We start from the raw sequence: 23,302 nt of genomic DNA, 5'->3' as shown, positions 1-23,302 counted from the left end.
TTTTAAAAGACAAGAGGATGACCAGGGTTGGGAAGGGGATCCCACATAATCAAGAGGTGGGGATTTGGGGTAATCGTTTTATATTTAGGTATTTTAATTTTTTTTTTAGATTATAGATGTATGCACTCATTAATAACAAGGTTCAAAAAATATAGATATGTACAAAGTAAAAAGAGAAACTTGCCTGCCATCACATCACTCCACATCCTTCTGTAAGTGACCATTGTTCATGTTTGGTTTGGAAAGACTTTTCCTATGCACAGACATGCACACACTTCTTTTTTGTAGTTAGTGAAATTATACTATACACATATGTTTGCCTTTGACTGGTTTGCTTATTAATAGACCAATAAATATGTCTACTTCATCATTCTTTTTAATGTCTGTAAAATACGTAGTATGGACATTTCTCCTTTTTAAATGTGTTAGATTATACTTCAATTTTTAAAAGCATTAAAATATGTTAGCTTGTATAGATACTACTAGAAAATAAAAAGTTAGATGAACTTTTTCTCTTGGGTGAATTTTTAGACAGTGTAAGATAGATGACAGACCACACTGACAAGTAGTTCAAGAATCTGATTTTTGCGGAGAATTTTTTTAAACTATTATATTTGAGGTGTTCAGTGAAAAGTTATTTTCCTTTCCATACCTTCCCCCCATCTCTTAGTTTCCTTCTGCAGAGGCAACCAGTGTTACCTGCAAGTTTCTTCTACGTCCTTCCAGAGATATGCCAGGCATACCCATGTGCATATGCAAATATAATCCCTCCTTTTTGTTTATTAAAAGTTATTTTACACAAGGGACCCGTGAGTCTAATGGCAACGGGACACTTTAAGCCTCACTATCCAGATCCGCCTCTGCTCTTCATTGTTGTGGGGCTTTTTTATAAATTGTTATTAAAAGTACATTTTGGAGAGCAAAATAAGTCAGATTTGGGGGGATTTTTATCACTCAAGATTTTGTTGTGAAATGCCCTACGTATAGGGAAGTTGAAACAATATTATAGCAACCATCCTTTACCAGATGGAAAAATTGCAAACGTTTTGCCATTTTTGCTTCTTCTTTCTCTTTCTCTGCCATTATGACATTTCACCTGTACGTAATTCAGCATGCATCTCCTAAGAATAAGGATATTTTTCTACATAACCACAATAGTAAGAATCTTAAAAATACTTCCAGAATATCCAATCTATATTCAAATTTCCACAGTTGTCCCCCAAAACATGTCTTTTACAGCTTTTACTTCCAGACCAAGTTCAAATCCACATTTATGGCCTATATTTGGTGTCTTGGTTTCTTTTCATCTAATCAGTCACCACACATTTGTTGTTATGCTTATTTAGAAATAAGTTGTTAGACTGTGTGTGTATGTTTTGTGTTAGTAGAAAATGATAATAGTTGCAGTAGGGTGCATTGGAGTAAAAAAGGACAAGGCTGATCAGGGCCAGAGGTCAATGACGGACCGGGGGTTCTGGGAACCTCAGGCTCAAAGTAGTTACAATGGGACTTAGGAGATCATTATCTCAGCTCACCTGTAACCTATACTTTGGCATATTGATTGAAAGGCTCTTCGTTATAAAAAAAAGGTGACAGAGTTAAAAATAACAGTAACGGTGACAAACAAGATAGAAATATATTTCTCTTTCATGCAGCACAGCTCTGCTCCACAAAGCCTTCAAGGCTGATTGATAGGTGTTCTGTGGTATAAGGGACTAAGTCTCTAGGGTATTATCATTATCCAGGTGGTCCGGGAGGACCCACCACCCCCAGATTTTAGCCAGTGGGAAGTGGGGAAATGGTATACCCTGCAAGTTGCTCAGTCACCTCCATGCATGTCTGACAGGCCAGAACTTAATCTAAGCTTCAAGGGAGGTTGGGAAGTGTAGTCTTCATTCTGGGGAGCCATATACCAGCTAAAAGTCCCAGTATCTTAGAAGGGGACCACTATGGGGACCATGAATACTTGCTGTGACAGACTTAATATTTTATTAATACCACTTATAACCAGATAATACTTTACTATTTATAAAACATTTGCTTTGCAAGCCAGGTCTACACTGCCTTCATAAAAAGTATTTCTAATACTATAAACTTTGTTCATAAATCATTTTGCTTTTGAATTAACTAAGCAAACCAGACTAAGGAGCCAAATTTGACTCTTTTGACAACATTAATCATGAATGTTGAGTAACTTTACAACCCTCCACTTGGATAGGGGAATTATTAGAAACAAATTATTATTGTAACTCTAAAGCATTTTAGACTTTGCCTTACAAAATACTTTCAGGGATGTTAAAAAGTGTATAGCTGCCAGTTTATTTAAAAACAACTAGAAAAATAGGTCCAATTTCACAAGGGTCATTGTACGAGGACCAAATAAGATAAACCATGCTTAGTATATCAGAAGACACATAGTAAGCACATGATAAATATTAGTTAGCATGATGATTAGTTCAATGTTTTTTATTTTTTTAATCTCATTTAAGGGCCGGGCATGATGGCTCATGCTGTAATCCCAGCAGTTTGGGAGGCCAAGGTGGGTGGATCACTTGAGGTCAAGAGTTCGAGACTAACCTGGCTAACATGGTGAAACCCTGCTCTACTAAAAACACGAAAATTAGTCCAGTGTGGGAGCATGCACCTGTATTCCCAGCTACTCAGGAGGCTAAGGCATGAGAATCACTTGAACCCAAGAGGAAGAGGTTTCAGTGAGCCTAGTTTGCACCACTGCACTCCAGCCTGGGCAATAGAGTGAGATTCTGTTTCAAAAAAAAAAAAGTCTCATTTATGTTTTTTCTGAAGCGCGTCCTCTTGTGTTACATGGCAAGTCAGGCATTGGCACCGTGCGTATTTTGCAGCGTATATGCTCTACGTGGGGAGCTTTGTAAAAGTGTTTTCTGTTCTGGTACTTCTGTTAACAGCATCACAGCCACGGCTGCCAGTATTGGGGCAGCTGGAATTCCTCAGGCAGGCCTGGTCACTATGGTCATTGTGCTGACATCTGTCGGCCTGCCCACTGACGACATCACGCTCATCATCGCGGTGGACTGGTTCCTGTGAGTATGTTTGGCCTGCATTCCAGCTCACTGTCACAGGGGCCCCCTCTGTCACTCTAGGGCACCAGGCAGCCTGGCACATCTACAGAAAGAACTCTGAGGAGAGGGGCCACTCGGCCCATAGTTAAATTGTCCTCATTGACCCCTGGTCCTTATCTGGAGACTGAGCCCCAGACGCCATGTGCACTCACTCCCCTATCAGCCTAAGGGGCACATCTGGCTGCCACACATCTCACTCCATAAAGCCATTCAGGAATTGGGAAACCCGCTGTCTGCAAAGGCAACATAAATCAGCAAGGCTGTTTCTGAGTTGCACAACACAACGCCACAGCAGCTGGAACAAAGCTGCAGGCCCCACATGCCAGCTCAGGCCCTGCCTCTGTGTGCTTCCCATTCTGGTGGGAATGATTTTCCCATCCTAGCCCAACAGGGTGAGGCTGGGCCATGCCGACACTGGGAAGAGAGCTAGTGTCATTAAGTGGAATTGAGTTTTGGATCTGGGGAAAGTTCCAAGAAATGTGCCCTCCACACTCTCAACTCTAACCTCTACAGGCCCATCCCTATGCCCCCTTCCCTCGCTCTTCCAGCTGGCATTCTCTGTGCCTTTTCTCTTGAAAGTTTCCTTCCACTTTTGAAAATCTTTCCCCAGGATGCCCAAAGCAAAGCCTAGAACACGGTAGGTGCTGGAGTTAACACAACGTATATTCACTAGAACTGCGACATGAGAAGAGCTTGACAGTGTGTGTGAAACTCCAGACTGGGCGAGAGTATTCACTCCCCAGTTACTTGGACCTGTGTTTGTGTCCTGACCTTGTGTGAGACCGGGAAGATTACCCAACCACCCTAGTTTCTACCTCTGTAAAATGAGGGTGCCCGTGTCCTCTACCTCCTAGGGGTACTGTAGGATTCAGTGCAACGATGCCTAGAAAGTATGCAGACTACTGTCTGGCCCACAGTCAGCATCAGTTAACATGAGCACTCTCATATAAAGCTACAGTTCTCCACAGTCTTTGATCTTTACACTTCAAAATTATTGAGAACTGAAACAGCATTTTATCTATATGGGTTGTATCTATTCATATTTATCATATTAGACACACTTATAAATTTCCATTTGTTAATTTATTACATGTTTTATTTAAAGGTGACAATAATAAATTCATAAAATAAATAAAATGAATTTATCATCATCTTTAAACAAAAAGGTGACATATGCTAACATGAATAGCATTTTTTTGCAAAAAATAACCATTTTCGACCCCAAAATTTATTTTATTTATTTATTTACTTGTTTTGAGATGGAGTTCCGTTCTTGTTGCCCAGGCTAGAGTGCAATGGCACAGTCTTGGCTCACTTCAACCTCCTCCTCCTGGGTTTCAGTGATTCTCCTGCCTCAGCCTCCCAAGTAGCTGGGATTACAGGCACCCGCCACCACGCCCGGCTAATTTTTGTATTTTTAGTAGAGACGGGTTTCACCATGTTGGCCAGGCTGGTCTCGAACTCCTGACCTTAGGTGATCCACCTGCCTTGGCCTCCCAAAGTGCTGAGATTACAGGCGTGAGCCACCATGCCCGGCCTCGACCCCAATATTTAGTGAAAAGAATGGTACTATTTTATATTTTGCGAGTTTCCTTAATGTCTGGCTTAATACAAGACAGTTGGAGTTTCCTGTTTCTGCAGTTTCACAACTGCTTCATTGAATTGTGACATCACACATCATGTAGTCTTTGCAAAACTCCACTATACATTCATTAGAAAATGAGACTGAGAGGGGCAAATGACATCTTAGTATTATTATGAGAATGGCTTAAAGAGAAGGCTCATTCCCCACTGTTGGGACTCTCACTCCAGTCAGACTAATAACTGAACATTCATCATCTATATGGCCTTATAACTTTTAATAGCTACTATTATGAACATTATGTGTCTATTACGTAATCTTGCAGTTGGCAGATACAGCGAACTGAATGTTGAGGTGCTTCGCTGGCCAGTTCCTAATGTAAGTTGAAATCTTGTGATGCTCACGGGAGCCTCATTTTTCCCTCCTCCCCACCCTGCCTGCAGGGATCGCCTCCGGACCACCACCAACGTCCTGGGAGACTCCCTGGGAGCCGGGATTGTGGAGCACTTGTCACGACATGAACTGAAGAACAGAGATGTTGAAATGGGTAACTCAGTGATTGAAGAGAATGAAATGAAGAAACCTTATCAACTGATTGCACAGGACAATGAAACTGAGAAACCCGTCGACAGTGAAACCAAGATGTAGACTAACATAAAGAAATTCTTTCTTGAGCATCAGGTGTTAAAAACCATTATAAAATCTTTCCATCTCGTTACAGCTCATTCTCTCCAGCAAGCCCCTTATCTTCCCTTTCCTCCCTTCTGGTAAGACTGGAAAGTAGTCCTCCAAAAAACAAGGGAGGATTTTGGGTGGCCAAAGTATATAATTTTCATCCCACAATTGAAATTTTTAAATCATTTCATGTTAGTCTTACCTATTAAGGTACCAAGATCAAAAATAGTGTTGATCAGATCTTACAAGTTTATGTGGCACACAATCCTATAAATGTGATTTTTTATATAAGTTAAAGAGACAAATAGTAGGCTAAAAACATTTTAAAATCAACTTTTGAAATTTAAAAATCTTTCAGAATACAATTGAGTTTTAGTTTCAAAATGTTAACAACTTGAATCACAACCGGTTATCAGTTGGACAGTAAGATTTTGTCCCTTTCTCTTCTGACCGGTATACCTATTTCATTAGTAGCTAGGTGCACGTATACATCTAGCACAGCTGTGAGGAGAGACAGAAGCAAAGTTTCCATGTGGCCTTGAGTAAGTCCCATCTCACCTCTAGGCCTCAGTGTCCTCATCTATAAAATGAGGGACTTCCCTAGATGTCTTCATGGTCTCTTCCAGCCCAGACATCCTGTGATGTCATGAAAGCACCTGCCCTCTACTTCCCCTCAGAACACCCTGTACCATCCATGGAGCACGAGGCCTTCAGAAAAGCCACTTTAATGAGAGTGAACGTTTCTAACTAAGGACAGGATGGCTGTGTGTGGTGGTCACCAGGTCCTGTGAGCAAAGTGCAGGTTATGCAAGTCGCCAGGCAGGAGGCCATTCCAGGAGTGGGATTATTCATAAAACTCTTTGCCCAGTTCATCCCAATGGGGGAAGTACTCCCTTCTTTCCTACTCTGGGAAGAATGTCTCCTGCCATTCCTCAACTGATGATAGACTTCGAAAACAGAAGAGAAGACTAGCAGCTAGCAAGGGTGCTTGTGGTCACACTGTGGAACACTAAAGAGCTAGGAAAGACTTGAGCACAGGCAACATTATAAACAAAGGATTTGAAAACACCAAGAGTACAGGTCTTCTTTAAGGAAGAATAAAAAAGAAGAGATTCATTTTTCTGGCTTTTTTTTTCACCTGAAACACTTTTTCTCTTGAGTCCAAAATCACTCCCCCATGAAGTCTGCCTACCAAAACGTAAGACCACTTATATATTTGAAAGAAGTCAAATGAATGAGCTCTCTAATAGAAGTCCATGAGTTGAGTGGGTATTTCGTATTTGAAAGTGTTTTTCTTTAATCAAAAGTCCTTAGAACGAGAGAAACAAAATATTTATTTGTTTTGGAATCCCACTTAACAAATCATTCAAAACTTTCAGCTGGAGTGGGGTTTGCTTTTGTTTTGTTTGTGTCCATAAGAGAAATGGTAGAAGACGAATCAGTACGAAGACACTGTCAATGAGGTTATGAGAAAAAACAGCAGGGGCATTAGTTTCAGGCAAGGCAGCTCCCAGGTGTAGAGATTAATTTTTACCCCCTAAGGAATATCCAGTCAAAGACGCTGAGTGGGAGCTGTCAGGCAGTAGCAGCTGTGTTTGAGTTTCTGGCTGAAAATGGTGAAGAATGGACTTAATTACGCTAACAGACTGAAAATCTAGACATACATCCTCTGATATACAATTAGAGATATTTTTGTATAGACCCCAAGCATTCTGTGTATAAAAGTTAACATTAGGCTGTGGTGGAGTAACCATTTAATGTCGTGGCTCTATTTGGGAAATACACTACAAACGTTAAAGTACGTGGCTGTCATCTTAAGACACTAGTAGAGCAAAGACTTAATCATATCAACTTAATTCTGTTACACAATGTGTGTTTTTTAATATACTAACCATTTCTTATGGAAAGGTCCTGTGGGGAGCCCATCCTCTCGCCAAGCCGTCACAGGCTCTGCATACACATGCACTCAGTGTGGACTGGGAAGCATTACTTTGTAGATGTATTTTCAATAAAGAAAAAAGATAGTTTTACATTAACATCTTTTGCATGTTGTTGTTATTCTTCTCCTCAAATGAAAATACATTTTCCATTCATGGAAATATTACAATAAGCTCAGGGCAGTCTCTGGAAAGATCCCGTGAAGCAAGGTAAAATGTTGGGGGAGCCAGCCACAAGAAAATAAGTAAGGACATGCTCTCCTGCTCAACTCCAAGAACTGGAGCTGGAAACAGGAGGAGGTGAGCAGAGCACTTTGCTGTAGCAGGCCGTACTTCCTTGTCCATGTCAGATTCAAATTTCTCAGATGAATTGAATCATTTCCATGTTGGGATTAAAAAGGTGTGATGCCACCATGGGCCCTTCCAAAAAAGTAACTTCCTGTCTGACCTCCAAATTAGGTAGATTTATCTCTGTGATTATTACCACCATTTGTGAAAAGAGCTAACTAAGATCTCAAGGGATTTCCAGAAACAGCCATTGTTCTAGTGCTCTATTCATTAAGAACAACTTACGGATGACTACTTTTCATCATGCTTTTTAGTAAAGAATTGGCAGGCAATATCATGAAATCTCCAGATTGAAGTAGTGTCTGGAGACCATAATCTGACCCTCTCTACCTGCAGGTGGCAGCCACCTAGAGGAAAGGCTCTTAAATTGGATCCATGGACCCCTAGGTCATCCACATGAAGAGTTCAATAGGTACATCGCCCTTGAAGTTGTGGGGAAAGTTTTGTGCATTTGGCTTTTTCTGGGGGTAAAATTCTTAATTTCCATCGGTTTCTCTAACAGATCTTACGAATAAAAAAAAAAAAGAAAAATTTACAAATCGCTATGTTTGAACCATACATCCTAACTTATGTGAAGGCATATATGGTATTTACACGACCAGTTTGGGAAAAGAAAGGCTGCTCACAGACTGAGAGAACCAAGCCTGGCCACCCTGAGCAGATCAATTTTTGCCCCCTGTGAGATGTTCTGGGAAGTGCCACATAAAATCAGTCCACTGCTATGAAGTGCTCCCTTCTGCCGGGACCATTTTCTTCCCTTCTGCAGCCCACGCTGGGTTTTGGCCACCTCCACAATGCAGACCTAAGAAGCAGGTCATCCGGCTGTGGGAGGTCTGTGGAGAGGCCCTTATGATTATGGGAAGTGCCTCTCAGCCACAGTATGACAAAGAGGGTGGAGAAGCGGGCCTTAGATCCCTGCATGTGGTAGTCACAGATGTGCTCACAAATGGAACTATGAAAAACATTCAAGTTCACATCTTTTTTTATTTTTAAGATACAAGGTCTCACTCTGTGATTATGGTTCACTGCAGCCTCGAACTCCTGGGCTCAAGCGACCCTCAGCCTCCCGAGTATCTAGGACCATAGGCTCACACCACCAGGCCCAGGCTAATTTTTATTTTTATTTTTTGTAGAGACAGGATCTCGCTATGTTGCTCAGGCTGGTCTCAAACTCCTGGCCTCAAGCGATCCTTCTGCTTCAGCTTCCCAAAGTGCTGGGATTACAGGAGTGAGCCACTGCACCCAGCCTCAGGCTGACATTTTTTAAAATGTTTCTTATAAGTAATTACATTTATCAGAATGTTTAAATCCTACCCTCAGAAGTTAGGGTTCTATGTCCTCCTGTATCCACATTCATCTTGGCACCACCACTGTCCCACCCAAGCAAAATTCTCCTTTTCAAGAGAAAAAATCTCACTTTACCTTACTATACCTGTAAGTAAAGGCATAGAAAAAAAAAGTAAAATCCTTGACTCATCTACACCGTGTTGAAAACAGAAGTGTGTGTTCTGTTAGCTAAACGGGCCTGGAGGAAGCGTGGCGGGAAGGCTGGATCCCCGCCGCAGGGGCTGCGGGGCTGTAGCTGCCTGCGGGCCGCGCAGGGCCCCGCGCACGCCCTCTTTCCGGGTGGCCGCGGGCCCCGACCCCGGGCTGCCGTCAGTCAAGCGGCGGCCGCGCTTCCCCTTCTCCCACCCGGGTGGTCCCAGAACTGGGGCAACAATGGCCGGCTCTGTGTGGCCGCGTCCTGGGGCCAAAGCAGTCGGGACGTGTCACGCCGAGGGCGGGCTCCGAATGAATACGCTGACAAAATAAGAACGAAGGGAGAGCGAGGGAGGTGATCGGCAGCGTCTGAGAGGGAAAGCGGGAGACGAGAAATCTACGGGATCCGCGAGACGGCGTCCGGGGAGCGAGCCTCATAGTGGCCACCAGGGGGAGTCCGGAGCTCACCTCGGGCCGATTTCGCGGGGAGCCCTGAAGGGAGCTGGGGCACTTCCTCTTAGAGATCTCACTTGGGTAACATCGAATTCCAAGTCTGCAGTGCGGAGAGGGAGCAATCTGTGAAAGCCATCAAGCCAGGTTTAAAATTCCTCAGTGCCCCCGTGTCATTTTTCCCTCTGTTCACCCTGCTTCTTCAATAGCCTCCCCAGAGGACCCCCTTCCTTTCTGGGTTTCCTGTTTTGTCTCCCTTGTGCCTCACCTCTCTTCTCTCCCATCTCTTCTTCCGGATTCTCATCTCCCCATTCTGTCACTTACATGTTTGCAGCTACAGACAGGTACTCAGAAGGTGGCATGGTAACATTTTCATGCAGGTCATGCCTCATCGTGCCCACAAAACTGCTGTCTCAAACTTCAATTTTGAAACATTCACAGCATGCTGAATTCCACATATAAGTAGAGTTGTCAGATAAAATACAAGACACCCAGTTAAATTTGAATTTCAGGTAAATAACAATGTTTTAGTATGAGTATTAAATAACAAATAATGTGGTGGTATAAGTATGCAAAATACTACATGGGGCATCCTGTAATTTTATGTGTTAATCTGGCAACCCTCTAGACACATGAAATGTGGAACTCAGAACAATTTACATTTGCTTCAATGAAGCTGATATTACAGGTGAAAGAGGTTGCTTGGAGTGGGGGGATCTTCATTATAAAATAATCACCCCCATTTTGAATTTCTCTCTGAAAGCAAAAACATGCTTTAAAAAGCAATTTAGATCTAACATTTCCTACTATTAATTGTTCTGATGACATTATCACTTATTATGTGCTTGTAAATCTTGTGGCCATAGTTAAAAAGCTTGATGAATCACCTTTAGGATTTCACAAAACTGTCTTGAATAAATTAAGCAATACCTCAGTTATCCATAGTTGAGATATTTAAGACTGACATCTGCTTTTGTTTTCTTCCCTCTCCTATTTTCTTCTTTCTTTCTCTCACTCCTTACTTCTACCCTCCCCACTGCCCCAACATAAAATATTTTCTGTAATCCATTACAGGGCTGAAAATTTTGGCATTCACATATTGTTCTCCAAAGACAGACACATTTTTTTCATTTGGGGGGCACCTATTAGAAAAGCACCCATATTTTTTCATATTGTGCTGTTCAAAGTTGATTATTTTCCAGTCTCTGTAAAGTTGAGAATGAGGCATTTTTCAGTCTCTTCAGGGAACTCCAGCCTCCATGAATGGGAATCATTCCCACAAAAACCCCCTTTTTAAGCCAAGTCTGAAGGATATGAAAAAACAGGACCCAACTGACACCGCAGAAGGGGAACAAAATCAAATCATAAACTCTTTCCAATAATGACATATGCAAAATCATGTAAAGATGGTAGTGAGTGTCCTAGAAGATGGTGTCAGATGACAACTTTTTAAATTCTTTTCCAACTCTTTAGCTTCAGAGGATCATAAGTCCTGGAAGCAGCCAGCCAGGAGCTTCCAGACATAGCTGTCACAGGGGAAAATAAAGACCATTTGGAAGTCAGCTCAGCCCTGCACAATGAACTGATGACTGGCCTGCCCTGGGGAGAACTCAGCACGCAAAGATTTTTGTCGGCAACACAAACCTCTGAATGCTATAACCAAATTCCCCTGCCCTTGGCACTCCAGTGCCTCAGTGAGGCGTTCTTTCATTTAAGCCCATGAGGAGCTGTTAGCTAAAGAAGTGGAAAACAAATATGAGAAAGTCAGCAGGCATGTTAGAAAACTCACATGGCTAGACTAAAAATAGCTTTATGCTTCCTAAAACTTAAAGGCCTTCTGCTTCAGAGTGGTGGTTGAACTCAAACTTCTACACGGGGATGGGTTGAATCCACACTTGTTACACCTGAACTCTTAAGCAGTTCAGAGACCCTGGCTGGTCCATTCCCTGCACCTCAGCATCCTCATCCGTAGATGTGGGGATTGCATGAAACCTACCGTCTCCAAACCAACTTTCATATCAAGTGTCTGTGTATTGGAGGGGATGCTAGCTAGAGTTAAAATGCTTAAATGGTCAACTGCCCTTGGCATATGATAGGTTAAACTTCAACCTCCTCATCGTAAATGGGTATCATAATACCTTCTTTATTATGGTGTAATGAGAATTAAATAGATAATAACTAGATATAAAATTCTCAGCACAGTTCCTGGCACTCAGGGAGATTCTTAAGATGTTCAGAACAACCCTGGCTCAGTAGGGAGGAAGAGGCACGGGGTGACGCTGGAGGAAGAGAGAGTGGCTCCCGGCGCCATCTGGGCCTGCTGTGAGCTGGAAGGAACTCCTCGAGGAGGCCACAGACCTACATTGCCCAGGGCGGGGGGGGACGCTTTGCGGAGGTCGTCACCCCTGGAAACAGGCATCATGAGACACTGCCAGGCCTCTTCACGGAGGGGCCCGGGCCTCTGCGCCCGGGGCGGCCCGGCAACCCCTGCTCGCCTCCGCAGAGGCCTTTTGTCCCGCGGGCTCTCCCAGCGGCCCCGCGCTGCGTGGCGGTTTTGTGAAGGGCACAATCCGATGTTCTGAGGAGACCACCCAGCTTCCTCTCCCAGAGTCTACCAGAGAACAAAACCGCCCCTTCGTGTGCCAGCGACCTCCCTTTCTGCCAGGCCCCCTCCCACTGGCCTCCTCCCTGCCCTGCCAAGCGGGGACGGAGAGCCAGCCGGCCCTGGCCCGGTGGGAACCCAGCTGATGGTGCGCTTATTAGCTGTCCTGAGCGCGGGGACAAACTCTCTGTGCCTGGGCCGCTGCTGCCACCCTGCGGCCAAGACCTTTCTCTAGGCCCGGATGGCCCAGAGCAGCCCAGACCAGACCACATGCAAACAGAAGCGCTTACAGCAAACTCCTCCCTGAGGGGCTCAAGGAAGGCTGGAGAGCCACGAAACAGTTCCGAAGTCTGAAGGAAAAAGAAACTCACGATCCGTGGCCACAGCACTGATTCTCAAAGTGTGGTCCCACAACCAGTATCAGCATTCCCTGGGAACTTAGAAATGCAAATTCTCAGACATCACCCTAGACATACTGAATCATAAACTCAGAGGGTAGACCCCAGCAATCTGTTTTTTGGTTTGGGGGAGTTTTTTAGAGATGGATCTTGCTGTGCTGCCCTGGCTGAAGTGCATTAGTTATTCGCGGGCACAATCATAGCGCACTACAGCCCGGAAGTCCTGGGGCTCATGTGATCCTCCTGCTAAAGCCTCCCAAGTAGCTAGGACTACAGGTGCATGCCACCTTGCCCGGCCCAGCCATCTGTCTTAACAAGCCGACCAGGGGATTCTGATGCACACCCAAGTTTGAGAACCACTGGTCTAGACTCTAAAAAGAAACGGACGTCAGAGTTGACAGAGCAGGACACTAATCTTGGCTTTGCCTATGAGCTGTGTGACCTTGGGCAAGTTTCTTAACCTCTCCTTGCCTCCTCTGATTCCTATAATGATGAAAATCATTCCTAATTTCCAGGATTGTTGAGGATTAGATCAGAAAGAAAGGTGAAGTCACTGACATATATACGTGCTTGATAAAAGGTGCTTGCTTCAGGTGTTATTATAATGGGGTCATAAAAGTGCCCGCATTAACACTAGAATGTATGGAGAAAACACAATTCCTCCTTTCATTTATTTAGCAGGTATTTATGGGATGCCTACTGTAATGGGCAATGTCGATAAAGCCCTCCCTCCAGGGAGGTACATTTTATTATCTGTGTAATATAGGTTGCTATGGACTGAATTGTGTCCTCCCACCCTTCACCAACATTTGTATGTCAAAGCCCTAACCCCCAATGTAACTATATTTGGAGATGGGGCTTATAAGAGGTAATTAGGGTTAAATGAGATCACAAAGATGGGGTCCAAATCCAATAGGATTGGTGGCTTTCCAAGTACAAGGAGAGAGAGAGAGATCGATCTTTTTCCAGAAGCACACACCAAGCAAAGGCCATGTGAGGACACAGTGAGAAGGCAGCTGTCTGCAAGCCAGGAAGAGGGCCCTACCAGAAATAAGTCATGCTTAGAGGGTCAGAGGGTCAGACAGAGGCATCCCAGTGAAAGCAACACTGTGCACTGATGTATCTTCCTCTCCCCACACCTCTGCCAGGCAGTTCATCCAGCAGGCTGCTTTTGAGCATCTATGTATGTGGCTGAACTACACAAGCAGGATTACTCTATTCTTAAAGATTCCCAGTTGCTGGTTTTAGAACTTAATCCCCCTTCCACATTAGAAATGCCCTCCTTTAGTGAAATTGTAGAGTTCTCTTACCACATATAATATAAAAATCTTCAAGTACAGAAGGGAAAGACATATATAGCCTGGGCTGGGCATAGTGGATCACACCTATAATCCCAGCAACTCAGGAGGCCAAGACAGGAGGACTGCTTGAGCCAAGGAGTTTGAAGCCACAGTGAGCTATGATCGTGACATTGTACTCCAACCTGGGCCACAAAGCGAGACCTTGTCTCTAAAAAAGAGAGCAAGAGAGAGGAAGGAAAGAAGGAAAAAAGGAAGGGAGGGAGGGAGGAAGGCTGTTGTGTAGCAGGTACCTCACAACGATCCTGTGAATAGACATAATTCTCTTCATTTTACATATGAAAATATTGAGGTTCAGAAAATAAGTAACTTACTCAAGGTAAAAATCTCAATTTGCATCTCTCTCCAAATCCAAAGCAGGTGTTTTTCCCCTTAGACTGTTTTAACCATGGAAATTATGTCTGGTCAAGCACTGCAAACCGAGAACTTCATCTGAAACATACTGTGGTAATATCTCCTAGGCCAGTGTTTTTCTTTTTCTTTTTTTTTATTTTTTATTTTGAGATGGAGACTCGCTCTGTCACCCAGGCTGGAGTGCAGTGGCACTATCTTGGCTCACTGCAACCTCCGCCTCCCAGGTTCATGCCATTCCCCTGCCTTAGCCTCCTGAGTAGCTGGGACTACAGGCACCCACCACCATGCCCAGCTAATTTTTTTGTATTTTTAGTAGAGACGGGGTTTCACCGTGTTAGCCAGGATAGTCTCGATCTCCTGACCTCGTGATCCACCTGCCTCGGCCTCCCAAAGTGCTGGGATTACAGGCGTCCCAAAGTGCTGGGATTACAGGCGTAAGCCACTGCACCCGGCCTAGGCCAGTGTTTTTCAAACTGTAGGTTGTCAGTTTAGAGGGTCCTAATTAGCATTTTTTAGTGAAGGAATAGAGCAGAATAGAACAGAAAATATCACATGTATTAAAGTATTGTTTCAGGAAATTTTTATTATAATTTTGCACATGAGCGTATAGGCTTGTAACTTGAGTAACTTCCATTTCATGATTAACAAGTGTAAAGCCACAGTTCCAAGCTTTTTCTGATCAATAACCAATCACCAATCAATAATTTTTCCACCCCTTGAATTCAAGAGTTTGATTACCTTGCTGTTTCCAGAACTGATCACCTTCCAGGAGCTTTTATCTTCCAAATACAAATTGTTTCTTAGGAAGTGATGCTGTGGACTTTCATCTTAAAGAGCCAAGTGTTCTACCACCATACATTTCCAAATTCAGTTCTGGGTTCTGTAATATGTGTTCTTCTGACCTAGCCTTCCAAAATCACCCCACACTGATGAACGTGAAGATGGGCACAACGACCAAGTTAAGTTTCTCTTAGACAGTACCTGCTGGTGCTGCTTGCCAAATGAATAAGCGTGCCCTGGCACCTAGCTCTAGAAACAACCAAGTGGAGGAATCTCTTGTTAGCACTGACATCTGGTGGTCACTGAGAGGCCAGCACCCCAGCATCTTGAACTTAAAGAAAAGTATGCACCTGGGAACCAGGCACCAACCCCGACGATTCCAGCGGAATTGATTCCTCGTCCCCCTCCTCTCCTGGACCACCTACCTTCTCCACGCAGCTGGACTCAGCAAGGTGGAGGGAAAGAGCAAGGATTTAGAGTCGGATGCAGCCAGGGTCCACAGCCTAACACGTGATCCTGGGTACACTATCTAAACTCTGTAAGACTCAGCTGCAAAATTGGGATAAGAAAACAATCTACACTGGGCATTGGGGTATCTTATTTAACTCTCAAAACAACTTCTTTGATGTTAAGTTCCAGATACCTATTAAGCATCCAAATGTTGATTCCCTTCTTCCTTCTGTCATTTTAGTTAAGGCACGCTCTATTCCTTCAAAGTCTAGAGTCCCACTTCCTTTCTATCATTTTTTGTCTGGCTTACTCCATTGAAATAATAGCTAATATTTATGGAGTGCTTACTATGAGCCACGTGTTGTTCTGAGATGTACACTGTTAAAATCGGGCTATGTCAGCCCTCTGAAGTCAAGACTGTCATCTTCCCTCTGTTTTATTGATGAAGAAAATGAGGTGGCGTGAGTTTAAGCAGGTTGCCCAAGGCCACAAGTCTTGGGACTAAATTTTTAAACCCAGCACTGTAGCTCCAGAAGGCACACTCTTAACTTTTCAGCTGAATTTGACTCTTTGCATTCTGTTGTAATAATAACTAATGCTTATTGAGTGATTATTAAGTGCTGGGTTCTTATATATATTATCTCATCTAATCTTTACAAAAACCTATGAGATAGTTATTATCATTATCTTCATTCTACAGATGAAAAAAACTGAGGTTAAATGATCCGCCTGAGGTCACGAAGTCAACAAATAGTGAAACTGGAATTCCAACTTGGATTGTTGGATTCTGTAGTCTTTGGCCTTAACCATCCTTCTCCTGGAGGGGATGCTGGAGTCATGTAGTTCCAGCCTCCCAATGAGCCTGTGATCTCGAAGGCAGAGCAGTCTCTGCTGGTAGAAGGCACTTCCTTGCCAGATGGTTGATGACAGTGATAGTGATCTGGCTACGCTGGTGAGGCCAGTCCTACCTTTGTGGCTGCACAGTAGTGCAGCTTCAAGGAGAGGTCAATAGAAAAGGCCTCGATGACTCTCAGGTGACTCTCAGTGGATTTCCTGTCCAGGGTCTAAAGGCAAGGTACAATAATACTGACACTAAGAGAGCTCTCAATTCAATGTGCCATCCCTGACATGGGTTCTTGTCATTCCCTTAATTTAAACTCTGCAGTGGCTTCTCATGGCTCCAGGATAAAGTATAAATGCCTGTATGGAGTGTCAGGGTCTCTGATTACTGAACCCCTGCTTCCCTCTCCATCGTCAATTGCAGTCCTCGCCTCTGTTGGAAGGAAATAGCCACAGAACGAACTTGCCCCCCATGGCACTGTGCTCTCGTAACTCCAGGCCTTAGTTACACATGCTGGTCCTCACCTGGAAACGTCATCTCCCTACCCCAACTGTCCCCTCGCACCCCAAACCACTCGGCCCACCTCCTTGCTGACTCCAACTCCTACTTCAGTGGAGGCAGCAGGTGCTTCAGGAAGCCTTTCCAGATCCCTCTTTGTTCCCCTTGGCCTCCCGGGTTACTGATATCATGGCAGAATGTGGTCTGTCTCCCACCGACTATATGCTTCTTTAGGGCAAAAAGTGGGTTTCTTAAAAAACCATTGCACCCCAGTGCCTGGCACAGAGTAGAAAAATAAATTTAACTATATATATAATATATATATAAATTAAATATATTATATATAATATATAATAAAATTATATATTATATATAATATATAATGAAATTATATATTATATATAAAAATTTATATATATAATATATAATAAAATTATATATATAAATTTTTATATATAATATATAAATTTAAATATATATGTATGTAAAATGGTGAATTTCAAATGACCATTGTTAGCATCTATTTGAGTGCTGCGCACTTACCCTTCCATTCTTTCCCAGTACAGGTGTTACTGACATTTTTGGTGAGACAATTCATAAGGTGGGATTGCCCTGAGAATTGCAGGCATTTGACATCCCTGAGTCCTGGACACCAGATGTTGGTAGGTCCCCACCCCTCTACCATCCCCATCACCCTTTCTCATTTTCCACCTTTTCATCCTTGTTGCTGTGACAACGAAAAATACACCTTTACATATTTTTTAACGTCCTGGCAGAGGTACCTTCCTCAGAACCACTGTAGCTAAAAGGTGTTTCCGATTCGGATGGAACATACTTTCCTTGAATCGGGCATTCACAATGTTTATGGAAAGTTTACATTTCATCTCTAATGCCATTGCTTCTGTATATTTATTTATACATTCTGTATGTTTCTAATGCCATTGCTTCTGTATATTTATTTATACATTCTGTGTATTTCTAATGCCATTGCTTCTGTATATTTCACCTCTAATGCCATTGCCTGTCATGTGTAAGCTCTGGGAGACCCTCTTGGGTGACAGTGAACTTGAGCTGTGTAGCAATGACACTATCATGATATGAGTCTCCCCATGATAGGGATAAAAGGTAAGGAGGGGAGAGGAACCCAGAGAGACAAAAATGTTAATCACATTATCAGGGCAGGGATGACAATAGTATTCACCTTTTCTACTTGACCAACTTAATGAAAACAGTAAAATTCTTTTGAGGAATTCTCAGTATCTATTGTTAACATCAATTACAGAAGCAGTAGACATCAGGTCTGTGTCAGGAGCAAATGGCTGACCTGAAGAGATGCCTTATGTGCTTTGAAGGTAGAGCTGGGAGGGCTTACAAGTTATGTTGAATATTTGACATTGCTGATACCCAGTTGTTTTGGGAAAGTAAAAATCCTTCCTCTGATTGACTGGTGGTCTCAGTTTCCTTCTCTGCAATGGGGATTTTTTTTTTTAATGCTTCTCTTTCTAACTGAGTAGAGCAAGGCGAAACCTCAGGAATTTCAGAAATGAATGTACCATTCACCTTTCTATTTTGAAGGCTAATTATTTCTTAAGTCAGGCCTTGTATCTTCATTATCAGTGTCAGCACATCAAAGTGTTAAGTATGGGACTGTGTTATGAAAAAGACCATGAAACTCTACCATCATTTCTTTTATACTCATAGGCACTGATCACTTCAATCAAAGATAAAACACCTTGTTTAAAACAATTAGTTTGACAATACATGTATAAGCAGAGCCTTAAATTGTAAATGTGTTCATTTTCTTCTTCCCTACTACAGATATTAAATCATAGAGACAAGAAAAGTAGGTGGAAGATGATTCCAAGTAATTTTGGGGCATTATTACAAAGTGAAGCTGGTGAGATTTTTGTCTTTTTGACAAATTCAAGGAAGCCTGCGGAACAAATCTTGTTTCAGGAGTACATTTTCACTTAGCTGTCCTCTAAGTAGAAATGCATTACTCCTAGAAAGAAAAATGAAAGTTCTTCAACTGCCGAAGACAAAATGACAGATTTGGCTTCCAGCAATACATTCTTGACAGCTACTAGAGTTTCAGGAAAAGAAAATAAGAAAATTAAATTTGACAGAAATGAAGAGGGGGAAAAAAGAAGGAATTTTTTCTAGTTAGCATCTCAATGTCTTTGGAGGGATTTTAGCGCAATTCCATAACAGACCACTTAGGCCTCTCCCCCATGTTCCCGTATAGATGTGAATGTTATTTTAATGGAGCTGCCACCCTATAGACAACAGGTGGTATCTACATGTGAGTTCACAGACTGACTGCAGGATGACTTGCTCAAGAGAACTTGAGAACAAATGGGAGCCACGACCCGCTTGGAAATGAATTGTACAGCTTTCCATCAGACTTCATTTCTGTAAACTTAAGAATATACTTCTGCAGAATTTTGCAAAAGCCTATGCTCAAGTTTGGGCTTCAGATGGAGGAGCTTGTTTTTTCCATGTTTGGACAGCTATGCGATCCAATATGGCAGGAGCTATTAAAATGTAAATTAATTTAACTATGTTATTTAAATAAATTACTTAAATTAATTGGTTGATTATATTTAACATGCAACTAAAAAGTCAGTTCTTCAGTCACAATAGCCATGTTTCAAGGGCTCAGAATCTACATGTGGCTAGTGGCTACCACGTTGGACAGCGTGGATACAGAACATTGCCATGATGGTGGAAGGTTTTATTCACTGAGTTATCTCTGAGCTCAGGACACAGTCATGGATAGTGAAGGGTGGGAATTGGGAGTGAAGTGGCACAAAAGGAATAAGCTGGGGAGAAGAGGTTGCAGCAGACTTCTGTGAGCAACCAGAAAGAAATTCAAGTCAAGAAATAATTGCTAGCCCAGGCATGGTGGTTCATGCCTGTAATCCCAGCATTTCGGGAACCGAGGCAGGCCGATCACTGGAGCCCGGGAGTTTGAATAGCTTGGCCAACATGATGAAACCCTGTCTCTACCAAAAAATACAAAAAATTAGCCAGGCATGGTAGCACGTGCCTGTAGTCCCAGAAGCTACTCAAGAGACTGAGTGGGGAGGATCAATTGAACCCAAGAGGTGGAGGCTGCAGTGAGCCAAGATCGTGCCGAGGCACACCAACCTGGGCAATATAGCTAGATCTCATCTAAAAAAAAAGAAAGAAAGAATTGCTAATTGCCAACGCATAACCACAGAACCTGAGGGAAACATAGAAGAATAAAAGAGATGTAGTCCCTGCCCTCAGGAAATTCAGAGTAGGACAAAAGAAACAGAAATACCCACTACAAAACCACTTTAATACAAGTTCCAGTGAAAAAAAGGACATCTCAGGAGAGAGTGATTGAGGAGCTCATGGAGTTATAAACAGGAATTAAAGATGAGATCATTAAATGGCTGAAGGATGGGCGAAAAAGGGGACCAAGGGGTAGGAGAGGAGGAGAGGACTCCACAAGGGAGATGACAGGGATTGGAGGGAAATGCAGGGGTGTAGGTGCTGGCAAACACAAGCTTGATGTGGAGCCAGGCAGGCAGAGGGTGTAGACACCCCAGGATCACCAAGGACCGCTTTTTATTCATCTCTCACCACTACATTTGAAAGACATTTATTCTTATTCTCGAAATGATGGAATAGGCATGTGCTTTGGACTCAGAAAGTCTTGGGTTTGCACCCTAGCTCTACTACTATGTACCAGCTATGTGACCTTAGACAACTTACCTACCCTCTCTGAGCCTACCTTTTCTTCCTCATCTACAGAACTGGGAAATGATAGCTATTTCTAAATACTGTCACGAGGATTAAATGATGTGTGTAAAAGTGCTTAACAGAACGCCTAGCAAATAGTAGATACTCAACAGGGTTAGTTTCCCTTCCCTTTTCTGAAGGCAGTGGCTACATCTGCAGACTTTGGGAGCAGACTGCTTGGTTAAACTCCACTCCGCCTCTCTTGCCTGCTGTGTGATAAGTGGGCATGTTGCATTCCAACAGAGGCATTCCCAAGTGACAGGTGAGTGTGGACATGTTACAGCTTAAGCCTGAGCACACCACTGTTTGCAGCAGGAATAGGAACTATTGGCAAAATCACTTGGTAGGATTCCATTCACACTTCTTATGTTAAGGATAAATGTTTGCCAGTTAATCTCACAGTAACAATTTGAGAATGATGGGAAGAAATCTTGAAGCAACCACTCAGAACAATTGGTGAGGGAGAGGGGGCACTCAACAGGGTTTTATTTACACTTGTATGGTCAGATCTACTGCAATCTGCACCCGTAGTGACACCTCACGGCGCTCCCTATTGGTTTACACTTTTAGAACTTAATCACATACATGTTGGGCTTACAGTGTTATCTCTTCTATAACAGATCATCTGCTTCCTTTTCATTTATCTTATCTCCCAAGCCAATATCCAATTTTCTTGAAGGCAAAAGCTGAGGATATGCTCTTTCTATCCCAGGTTATACCTAGCACAGTCCCGAACTTGCTGTAGAAAGGAGAAAAAGAGAAAGGAAGGAAAGAAGGAGAAGCTTGTATTCATGTTTGAAATCTGAAATAAATAGATGTTTGATAATAAAATGGCCATACTGGGCAAGACTCACACGGTCCATTACAGTCTAACATTTGGTGTCAAGTGCTGTGTTGTGGCACAGTCTGGGCCATCTTCATGTCAGTCTCAAATAATCAAGACTGTATCTTGGAAACATGCTAGAAAAATCCTTTAAGGTTCTGCAGCCGTTTCTTGTTCTAAATTATTTTAAAGAGATACAATAAATGTTTTTGCTCATATTTTATATGTTTTTTAAAACAGTATATGAGTTCATTTTCTTGCAAAAGATTTGAAAAATAGGGAAATATAAAAGTAAACCATAGAAGTTGCCTTCACACTTTCATCTCACTCCCACCCCCCTGACAAGCCCTGTTAACTATTTACTGTGTTTCCCTGAAGTAATCTAACTCACTAGGTTCAAGTTAGATCCATGCATTAGTTTCCTGTGGGTGCTGTAACAAATCATCATAAATTCAATGGCTTAAAGCAACAGAAAAATATTCCCTCACAGTTCTAGAGGCCAGAAATCCAAAATCAGTATCACTGGGGCAAAATCAAGGTGTTAGCAGGGCCATTCTCCCTCCAGAGGCTCCAAAGGAGAATCCGTTCATTGCCCCTTCAGCCACTGGCAGCTGCTGACAATCCTTGGCTTGTGGCCACATCACTCCCCTCTCTGCCTCCATGGTCACATTGCCTTCCCCTCTCCTGCGTGTGTCAGATCTGCTTCCTACTTAGAAGGATCGCACTGTGGTGACATGTAGGGCCCACTGAATAATTCAGGATCATTTCTCCACCTGGAGATTCTTCATTACACCTGCACAGACACTTTTTCAATATGTCATAACATTTACAGGTTCCAGAAATTTGAATCTGGTATCTTCAGGGGCTATTATTCAGCCCACTCCAGTAATTTGTTTTGTGTTTTGAAAAAACAGTGAAGTCTTCCTTCAAAAATTAATGACAATAATAATAACAAAACTGCTGTCGAGACCATGTTCATGTTACTACAACTAGGAAAAGTTAATATTCTGATGAATCTCTAACATCCCTCACCACTTTCCTCTACTTAATTATACTCCCTTTAAGATCATCTGAAAAAAGTGGGATGTTCTCAGGTAAATATGCAGCTGGTAATTTAAATTCAGTGCCTCAAGATATTGTTTTTAACCTTTCTTTCTGTCTTCCCTTTCACAAGGGTAACTTGACTCCCAGTGCTCCCAGCCCCTTCCATCCTGTTGCATCAGTTTCAACTATGGTTGTTCTAGCCTCATTGTCAGAGCACGTGATGAAAAATCATTAGCATCTGATGCAAGGCTGTGCTCCCTCAGTGCGCTCGAGTTGGCTCCGTGCCCCCATGTGGAAACTGGGCTGCCTGGCAGTGGACCATGTGCCAGTCCCAGGAGCCCCAAAGATTCTGACTTTGAAAGCAATCTTCAGGGCTTTACCTGGGAAGCAGAAGGACCCTGGAGAACTCTGTACACAGGTGAGTTCACTAGGACGGTGAGCAAAGTGGAGGTAATGTACAGTCCAGGAGGAAGAAAAAAACAAAACAGAAACCCCAGCCTCCACTGACCAACCTTCCTCTCCTGATTTCCCACTGAAAAGGTTGAATCTTCCAGAGACAATCTGGAAGTTCTTGCCTGGGGAATGTACAGTGTAGAGACTTGGCACTTTCGTTTTCTTATGTAATTATGCATTGAAAATGAAGCTTAATATTGAGCCGATAAGGATAAGTTGAGTGCAAAACTTAACACCTTCCTACATCTTATGCCCTTACTCATCCTGGCTCCATCTCACCAGTATCTATTTTACTTTGGGGAAGGAAGCAGTTAAATTTCAATATGAAACAACAGCTCCCAGAAATTTCATTACCACCAGT

General features: G+C 42.9%; 1 protein-coding gene across 5 annotated transcripts in view; it reads left to right on the top strand.

Moving 5' to 3' along the window:
• Positions 1–7,391, top strand: part of SLC1A3 (solute carrier family 1 member 3) — an 82,873-nt gene extending 75,482 nt beyond the window's left edge. For 4 of the 5 annotated variants that reach the window (XM_055245585.2, XM_055245586.2, XM_055245581.2 and 1 more), the window contains 2 exons: positions 2,925–3,059; positions 5,124–7,391. In XM_055245585.2, the coding sequence (XP_055101560.1) occupies positions 2,925–3,059; positions 5,124–5,328 (340 nt within the window). In that variant the 3' untranslated portion in view covers positions 5,329–7,391. The remainder of the gene's footprint in view (positions 1–2,924; positions 3,060–5,123) is intronic. The other variant, XM_055245584.1, reaches the window with a different exon arrangement.
• The last annotated feature ends 15,911 nt before the right edge of the window (positions 7,392–23,302 follow it).

Source organism: Symphalangus syndactylus, chromosome 16, assembly GCF_028878055.3.
Source record: "Symphalangus syndactylus isolate Jambi chromosome 16, NHGRI_mSymSyn1-v2.1_pri, whole genome shotgun sequence".
NCBI classification, from domain to species: domain Eukaryota; kingdom Metazoa; phylum Chordata; class Mammalia; order Primates; family Hylobatidae; genus Symphalangus; species Symphalangus syndactylus.
This window is presented reverse-complemented; position numbering and strand designations above follow the sequence as displayed.